This window comes from Saimiri boliviensis, chromosome 7, assembly GCF_048565385.1.
Source record: "Saimiri boliviensis isolate mSaiBol1 chromosome 7, mSaiBol1.pri, whole genome shotgun sequence".
In the NCBI taxonomy this organism is placed as follows: domain Eukaryota; kingdom Metazoa; phylum Chordata; class Mammalia; order Primates; family Cebidae; genus Saimiri; species Saimiri boliviensis.
In genome coordinates, this window is record NC_133455.1 from 63,444,049 (window position 1) to 63,453,267 (window position 9,219).

General features: G+C 47.3%; 1 protein-coding gene across 1 annotated transcript; it reads left to right on the plus strand.

The window, feature by feature from the left end:
* The first annotated feature begins 545 nt into the window (after positions 1–545).
* On the plus strand, positions 546–9,094 carry ZNF641 (zinc finger protein 641). The gene is made up of 6 exons (XM_003927776.4): positions 546–685; positions 3,393–3,601; positions 4,159–4,250; positions 6,044–6,173; positions 6,802–6,915; positions 7,767–9,094. The coding sequence occupies exons 2-6, from the start codon at positions 3,418–3,420 to the stop codon at positions 8,519–8,521; spliced, it is 1,275 nt and encodes a 424-aa protein (XP_003927825.1). The 5' UTR covers positions 546–685; positions 3,393–3,417; the 3' UTR covers positions 8,522–9,094.
* Positions 9,095–9,219: the final 125 nt, after the last annotated feature.

Sequence of the window (9,219 nt, forward strand, 5' to 3'; positions counted from 1 at the left end):
CGCCTCAGTGTTGTCTCAAGCCCTTTATCCTATCGTGAAAACCAGAGGGTTGGCTCCTTGGGGAGTTCCAGACTCCTGTCTGGAGAAACAGCTATCTGCCTCTGTCTGGCTTCTAACGAGCCGTTTTGCAATTCCAGGTAACTGATGAACTCCTGAGGACACAACTCCCTGGGAGGCCCAGTAGCCAGGGCGGAAAACGGTCAGTCAGGCAAGAGTGCGGGCGAGTGGCCACGGCAGGCTGGGATCCCGGCGCCCGCTGCCCTCCAAGCTCCTCGGACCGTGCCCTCCCCACAGCAGCGGGCTCGGAGGTCCCCGGTATTGCTCCTTCTGGGGCTCCCGAGCTGCGGCCACGCCCCCTCCCCGCCCCTCCCTCCCACTCCCCCCTCCCCGCCCCTCCCCCCCACTCCCTCCCACTCCCCCCTCCCCGCCCCTCCCCCCCACTCCCCCCTCCCCGCCCCTCCCTCCCACTCCCCCCTCCCACTCCCCGCGCCGCCGCCGCCGCAGCCGAGCCCCGGAAGCGGGCGGGGATTTCCTGTGCCCGCCCCGCCCGCACCCGCCGGGCCGCTGTCTCCGCCTGTAGCTGGCTCCGCCGGCCGCCGGCTCCCAGACACCAGCGGAGGGCGGAGGGGAGGGGCAGGAGGCGCCCGGGAGGGAGGCACCGGGCCGCGGGCCAAGCCGACCGTGGGTGAGTGGGGCCGGGCAGGAGGGAGCCGGGGCTGGAGGGAGGGACGCCTGGCTTCCCGGGGCGGCCGGTGGGGGCTCGGTCACCCATGGGGGCGGGGAGGAGGATCGGCGCGGCTTCCGGGTTGCTGCCTTTCCCGGGGATCTGCCCCGCTGACATTCTGTGCCTGCCCGTCGCCCTGTCTCCCTGTGCCCATCGCAGCTGTCAAGCCCTGCGGGCTCCCGCCGCTGTCACTCGCGCACAGTTACCCCTTGGCTCCCTTTCTCCTCACTTGCTCCTGCCCCAGCTCGGGAAACCTGTTTTCTGACCTCACTTCCCCTGCTCCAGTTCTGCCTTACTCGGATTCTCTGAAATCTGACCCTTTCCAGAGGCACTGTGACAAGAAGGAGGGAAGAAGCAACCTTACCCCTGAGCAGGCTCCCGTCCTGCCCATGACCGTGCCCCACCAGTGGCAGGGGCCAGGGTTCTCTGATGGATGGAGCAGAACTCGTCCCTGTGCCCTTGGGCTACTCATTTTTATAGCATGGCCCTTTTTCTTTCTGTCAGCATTGGCTGCAAAAACTTCCTTTTGCAGGTCCTTTGCTACCCATATTTGTGAAGAAAGGGGGAAAATGAAAGCCCTAGAACCCAGGCTGCAGTGGGCGTGGGATCATTCTGGAATAAACGAGGTTAGGGCTACCACCTTATCCACCCAGGTGCTGGCTCTGCATGAACATCTTAGGAAATGCAGGCTGAGAACAGGTACCTCATCCTTTGCTGAGATTTTTGCTAGCATTTCCGCGGATTTCTGTCAATGGTATAGAAAGGCTCACAGCTGGCCCAGTGGGCTCTGCAGAAAGAGGCTTCCCATTAAGGGACTCCGCTATTTAGGGAGATGGAGAAAGGGTTTAAGACAAGTGTCCAGATATGTAGCTAGAGGTAAAGCCTTCAAGGAGGATTTGCACAGGAGCTAGAGAACCAGAAAGATGGGGTGAAGAGGGGGAATTAGTGCCCTGTGTGTTAAAAGTGGATACCGGGCTGGAATTCATAGCAGAGAGCTAAAATGGAAGTTTCCCTTTATTGCTTTAGCAAGAGTTTTCCTTTCTCATGAGAAATCTCTCTGAAGAGGAAACCTCCTAAGCTGGGAATCAGTCCAGGGTGCTCCCAGGAGGCCCGGAGCCATCCTTGGACTTCTGAGATGAAAGGGGAATTTGTTTTTCCTGTGCATTGGGCTTAGGGTTCCCACCTACCACTTTTGTCAAAGACCAATAGGCAAGAAAATAGATGACTTGACATATGTCATTACCTACCCTGGCCTTCAAGGTTCTTGCAAATGTTATTGAATGGATATAAGTGAGCCAGGATAGTCACCGAGTTTCTGACTGTTCTTGGAAGCCTTTCACTGGCTCTGACTGTTTGGGTATTGAATAAGAATACCCAAAATATGTTGCCAAACAGATTCTCAGAGTCTCATAATAGATTATTTCTCTGCCATAAGGCAGGGAGGCCCCTATCACAACAGAAGTGTGACCTATCCTGCTCTTAAGATGTCCAAAGAAGAGAAGAGCCCACTATCTGGTTTTGCACACTGCAGGATTATTAAGAATTTTTTAAAAAAAATATAACCTAAATCTCTTCTTTTGCAATCAAGACCCATTTTTTCTGTTTGACCTATATAGAGATAGAAGGCACCTCTGTTTTTATTCATTAGTATCGTCATTCATCAGCCTTCTCCAGACACAGAAAACTACATCTGACATTTTTAACTTTTCCAATGGCTGTGTTTCCCATCCCTTTCTTGACTTTCATGTCTTCTGATGAACACATACTGGCTTCTTCATATGCTTCTTTCAAACTGAGTATATTTTTTCTAATGAGATCTGACTGGTGCCTGCCAAATAAACAGGTTTGTTCTTCTGGGTCCTGTTAGCAGCACTTCTTGCCCCCTTTTCCAGCTCTGGTTCAAACTCTTTCTGTTCTTTTTTACTTTGCCTGATTAAACTTCAGCTCCTTACTGACCAACAATTTCTCTTATCTGTTAGGGTTACTTTGGAGTCCTACACCTGCTTTCCAAGTTATTGTTTTTTGTTTTTGTTTTTTTTTTAAGTATTTACTCTCAGTTCTCATTGGATAATAGACTTCGTGCTTTTTTTGTTGAGGCTTGTTCCAAGTGAGGTTCCTTTTGGCTCAGCCTCATGAAAGAGGTGTGTGCTCATGATACACATACACCCCTTGGTTGGGACTTCTACCTATAGTAATCATTTCATTCTATACCAGTGAGGCTATGATTTGCAGAAAATCTTATGTGTGATTATACCCATCTTGTTGAATACAGGTCTGTGTGTATTTCTTCCTGTATGTTTCCAAATTGCTTACTTTCCGGTACTTCATGTGCTTGAAGTTAAATGGATAGCCTTTCAATTTCCAGGACAGTCAAGTTTTTTTTAAATGAATGACTTCTAACCTTCAAGTATATTCTCTTTCTATCATGAGGGCCACAAAATACCAGTTAGTGGCTTTGCTGCATAGCACCTGCCAATTTCTTAGTTCCTCCGAGAAGCTTGGTGCAGGGTCAGTTGATTGGAACACATCAAGCTTTTAAAGTTCATCTTCCAGCAAGCTCCTCCTATTTCGTTTCATCCATTATCCCTGGGCCTGTTCTTCATAAGTCCCTTAGGAATATCACTCCTCTCCCATTTTCATGGGCTTTGCTGTTATGAATTTATTCCAGGTCACAATTTGGGTCTGCAGCAAAAATGCTTTCAGAACAGACAGCAGCTCTGGGGACAGGATGGGAATCAATGAATGTACAGCTGGATGGAACAGAACCCCAGGTGGAAAGGGGAAGTCAGGAAGAGGGACCATGGAGAACAGCCCCAGGTCCTCTGGAGCACCTGTGCTGTGACCTTGAAGAGGAGCCACAGTCCCTTCAGGAGAAGGGTGAGAGCCTATGGAGTGTGTGGGAAGCACAGTGCATAGTCTCCTAATATTTGTTCCAAAAGTAGGGTTAAAAATCCTCAGATTGCCATGGACTAAATAGCACAGCCTGGAACAGGACCAGCCCGTTCTTTCTGGGCCCTGCACCGGTACAGAATAGGCTCCTGAATTGATCCAACCACGCAACTGGGCTTCTCTTGTGTCTTCATAACTACTCCCTCCACATGCAAATGCATAATTAGTGATACTGAATGAGGGAGATGAAGGAAGCGACAGCAACACTGATTACCGAGAACTCACTCATAAGATGCACTTTACTAGATGACAATGACATTCAAGTACTGTAAATTCAAACTATAGCTAGTCTAACTAAAAGCCATCTGATACCCTCTTAGAACATTTTGAGTAATAGCCTTCTCATCTACATTTATGCATTTGAGTTTTACCAATGGGCATAGATACAGAAGATGTGACCCTTAAGCTTCTCCAAAATAGGGCCCAGACCCTATTGAGAAAGGCTAGATAGTTAATGTCTAATGTTTCTTCCCTCTCCTCATCAGCTCAGTCTGCTCCCTGGGTTCCTGCAATTCCCCAGGAAGGGAACACTGGAGACTGGGAGATGGCAGCTGCACTTCTCGCAGCTGGATCACAGGTGAGCTCTGCTTTCCTTGGCCTCTCCTGTGGTCCCATCACTGCTGCCTTTCTATTGCTTTAGCATCATCCCATTGATGAGTTGGCTCACATGATCATCAATGGTATGTTCATCTTATAACTGAATAGATTCTTATCCCTTTCCAAGGGGCTCATAAAACCCTTGAAAAAGTAAATGGAGCCACAAGAAGACAGGGAATTCCTTGTGGTTAGGGTTTTTGGGTTTTTTTTTTTTTTTTTTTTTTTTTTTTTGAGACAGTCTCACTGTGTTGCCCAGGCTGGAGTAGAGTGGTATGATCTTGGCTCACTGCAAACTCCACCTCCTGAGTTCAAGCAATTTTCCTGCCTCAGTCTTCCAAGTAGCTGGGACTACAGGCATGCACCACCACACCCAGCTAATTTCTGTGTTTCGGGCAGAGACAAGGGTTTGCCATGTTAGACAGGCTGGTCTCGAACTGCTGACCTCAGGTGATCTGCCCACATTGGCCTCCCCAAGTGCTGAGATCACAGGCGTAAGCCATCGTGCCTGGCCAAGGTTAGGGTTTTTAATGATGGCTGATGGCTGTGTTATCCACAGGAGGATTTTAGGAATAATTAATTACCTTTAAGAAATACATCTGGAAAGATTAGAAAAAGAGGACCCGAAGAAAGCTTCGAAGAACCTAAAGTGGAAGGATTGGGTAGATGATGGAGCGTTTATGGAAAAGAAGAGGAAGAAGGATGTAAAGAGGGGCAAAGCCAGGAAGGAAAATAGGTTTAGAGTCAGAAGGCAAAGGAGAGCTGTGGAAAGCTAATAATAATAGTATTAGTGCTAATAGTACACCCCCAGAGGACTTAACACGTATGCCATTTTCTGACTGCTTTATATATATTAACTCATTTAATTCTGAAAACAACTCAGTTTTCCGATTTTACAGATGAGAAAATGGGGCAGGGAGAAATTAAGGCACTGTGTAGGGTCTTGCTGCCAGAAAGTGAGAAAGCTGAGTCACTTGGCTCCAGATTCTGAGTTCCTAACCACCAAACTGTGCTGCCTAAAAAAATAAAGATATGGCTGGGCGCAGTGGCTCACGCCTATAATTCCAGCAGTTTGGGAGGCCGAGGTGAGAGAATCATGAGGTCAGGAGTTCAAGATCAGCCTGGCCAACATGGTGAAACCCCATCTCTACTAAAAATACAAGATATTAGGTGGGCGTAGTGGTGGGTCCCTTTAATCCCAGCTACTCAGGAGGCTGAGGGCAAGAGAATCACTTGAACCCAGTAAGTAGAGGTTGTAGTGAATTGAGATTGCACCACTGCACTCCAGCCTGGGTGACAGAGTGAGACTCTGTCTCAAAAAAAAAAAAAAAAAAAAAAGATATATTGTGGTGAGAAAGCTAAGAAAGAATGTTTTATCTGTAGCATTTTGTGCTGATAGAACAGGCAAGGTCCAGTGGAGGAAGGAGGAGATGATATGTAATTTCTTCATAAAAAGAGTAAGGCCAGGGAGAAGTGACTGAATAAACACCTGTAGCTCAGCAGAGGGTGTGATGAGTTTGTGGTGCCTCCAGCTTCTCTCCTGCTAACATTATCCTCACTCACTTCTTGACCATCTAATCTTCACTCCTCTCCTCATTTCCTCTTTACCAAAACTATGTGCCCTACCCAGGGGCTTCTGGGCAGCTCTTTTCTCAGATCATTTCTCACCCTTTCTCCTCTACTAACTTAGCCTTTCATGCTGAATCACATTTTCCTTTAAAAAAAAAAAAAAAAAAAAAAACAGCTGCTGACAGAAGATGCTACATTTTGTTTCAGGGCCTGGTAACCATCAAGGATGTGTCACTGTGCTTCTCTCAGGAGGAGTGGCGGAGCCTGGACCCCTCTCAGACAGACTTTTATGGAGAATATGTCATGCAGGAAAACTGTGGGATAGTAGTCTCTCTGAGTAAGCATGACCTTCCCCAACCACTAGAAGATTGTGCTCTGGGAGGACGGAGTCATCTGCTTCAGGGATCTTGAATAATGTCTGTAGGACTCTTTCTATGGCAGGGAATCTATCTATGCTTCCATCAAAGAAAGAACACTAGGGCCAATCCCAAGAGAATGAGAGTAAAGCATTTAAAAAAAAAAAAAAAAAAAAAAAAAGCAAATGATGCTGAATTGTGGAGTAAAAAACTTGTTTTTCTTGATTGGGAATTAGGAGGTTCTTACAAAGCAGAGAGAACTGGAACTGGGTCCTTGTAAACTTGGAAACCATATAGAGGAAGACAGGGATGCAGGGGGTAGGACTAAAGTGAAGTTATGACCAGAAAGGCCAGTTGGGCTGGAAGTATCTGAGTTCATGGGGAAGGAGAGTGATTTTCTAGGCAGAGAAGAGGGACTTAACAGAAATCAGTGGAAAAGAGGCTGAGGGAGGGAGATGTTTCTTTCTTGATCTTCTTTTGTCTAGAGTTCCAAACAATCATCTAGGAGACAGCTTTTTTTCTTTTTTTTTTTCTTTTTTTTTTTTTTTCCAGAAATCTAGAATTGCTGTTGAACTAATTGACAGCTATATTTTCCTTTCCCATGAGCAGGATTTCCAATTCCTAAACTGGACCTGCTTTCTCAACTAGAAGGAGGAGAAGAACAATGGGTCCCTGACCCCCAGGACTTAGAGGAGAGGGACATTCTGAGGGTCACATATACAGGTAAGAACCTAGAACCGGCTTTCAGCCACTGCCGTCACAGTTCAGGGCATCATAATCCCATGTTCCTCTAATCCCTCCTCTGCCTCAGAGAGTTCCAGAGACAACAGGTTTAGAGATTCTTTTCTTCAAGGGAGTGTAACAGAATGGCGTAGTGGGCACTTTGTGGATTTGAATTCTGGACTGTACCTGTGGGACCTTGGAAGAGTCCCTTTGGTTTCTTCATCTGTAAATTATTGTGAAAATTAAATCTACGAATATATTAGAATGTTAGACCAGTAGAACAGTGGCAAGCACATCATAAGCACTCAATAAACGTGAATTGTGGTTGTTCCTGTTGCTGTTGTCGTCAACCTCCCACCCATTTCAGGAATGCCTTCCACAGCGTCTTAAGGATTGCTGACAGGTGTCCCTCAGCCAGTGACAATTGTAGCACATTCTAGAACTCTCCCCATCTATGCTTGGATAGAAAGATAGTGATTAATAGTAATATATAGTAGTAAATAAACAATGACATATACATTTACTAAGTACTTACTATGTGCAGGCCCTGTGCTAGCTGTCTTATAACCACCTGAGAGAGGTATTACTCCCATTTTACAGAAGAAATTAAGGCTCAGAGAAGTTACGTGGATAATTGAGATCTGAGATTCCATCTTGGGTAATCTGCCTCCTAAGGCTAGGCTTTTAACCTGTATGTCTATTGCACTATCTTATATGACATTAGACTATGTTCTCTCAACCCTTCTGGGGTCAGGTCTGGGCCCTGGCAGGCATCAGACAACCTCATTTGTGACTTAGGCCTCAAGTACGCTTTTGTGACTCTTGGGGTTGGTATTTCCCCTTCTCCGCAGGAGATGGAAGTGAACATGAGGTGGATACCCCTGAACTAGAAGCAGAACCTCCCAGAATGTTATCCAGCGTGTCTGAAGATACCATTCTCTGGAACCCGGAGCATGAAGAGAACTGGGATTCTATGCCCAGGAGCTCCAGAGGAATGCTCCTGGGGCCCCCTTTTCTTCAGGAAGATAGCTTCTCAAACCTGCTGTGTAGCACAGAGATGGATTCCCTGTTAAGACCCCACACATGCCCCCAGTGTGGGAAACAGTTTGTGTGGGGTTCCCACCTTGCTAGGCATCAACAAACACACACTGGGGAGAGGCCCTACAGCTGCCTCAAGTGTGAAAAGAGCTTTGGGCGAAGACATCACCTTATCAGGCACCAGAAAACCCACTTACATGACAAGCCCAGCAGGTGCTCTGAGTGTGGTAAGAATTTCCGATGCAACTCCCATCTGGCCAGCCACCAGAGGGTGCATGCAGAAGGCAAATCCTGCAAGGGCCAAGAGGTTGGCGAGAGCCCTGGTACAAGGAAACGGCAGCGTGCCCCACCAGTGCCAAAGTGTCACGTGTGCACTGAATGTGGGAAGAGCTTTGGCCGAAGGCACCACCTTGTGAGACACTGGCTGACCCACACTGGGGAGAAGCCCTTCCAGTGCCCTCGCTGTGAGAAGAGCTTTGGCCGAAAACATCACCTGGACAGGCACCTGCTGACCCACCAGGGACAAAGTCCCCGGAACAGCTGGGACAGAGGAACATCTGCCTTTTGAAATCTGTTTCCACTAAAGCTGTGGTCAAATCTATCAGCCGGTGCTACTAGGAGTCACTGCCAGGGCTGCCATTCTCCTGAACCCCAGTGGCCAGAATCATGAGCCCTGACCCCATCCCTAGAAAGATGAGGTTCCAGCAATGGCCAGAGCATTTCTCACCAGTTCTGTGAGATGGCACATAAAAATAGAGTTCTTTGGGCAACACTTTTGGGAAGCAGTGCATACTATGTGGGCTGATATTCAGCCTGAGCCATTCTCAACAGGAGCGTGGTACTAGCAGTTTATGGCTGAAATCCATTCTGATTGGTTGGAGTCTATGCTATACCAGTTGTTAAATATTTTGAGTATCACTCTTGCATACTGTTACTATTGTATTTTCTATATATAGAGAGAGAAAGGCCATTTTAGCATATTAAAGGCTCTGAAAATTTCTGCAGTAGAGCATACTGAAGTTTCTATTAATGCAGTGTTTCCTAAATGCATTCGACCTCAGTATCTTTTCTATTTACATCCCACAGAACTGGTGACTCCATGAAACACACTCTGGCGAACACTGGGTTAGAGAATAATGAGGAAACGACATAGTGATCAGGCATCCAGAGCCCCCTTTTTGATCCATATGAAAGCTGGGGGGGTCAGTCCTTGTTGCTGTGTGGGTCTGTCTTCCTTATCCCAAGCAGCAGTATATACATCTATAC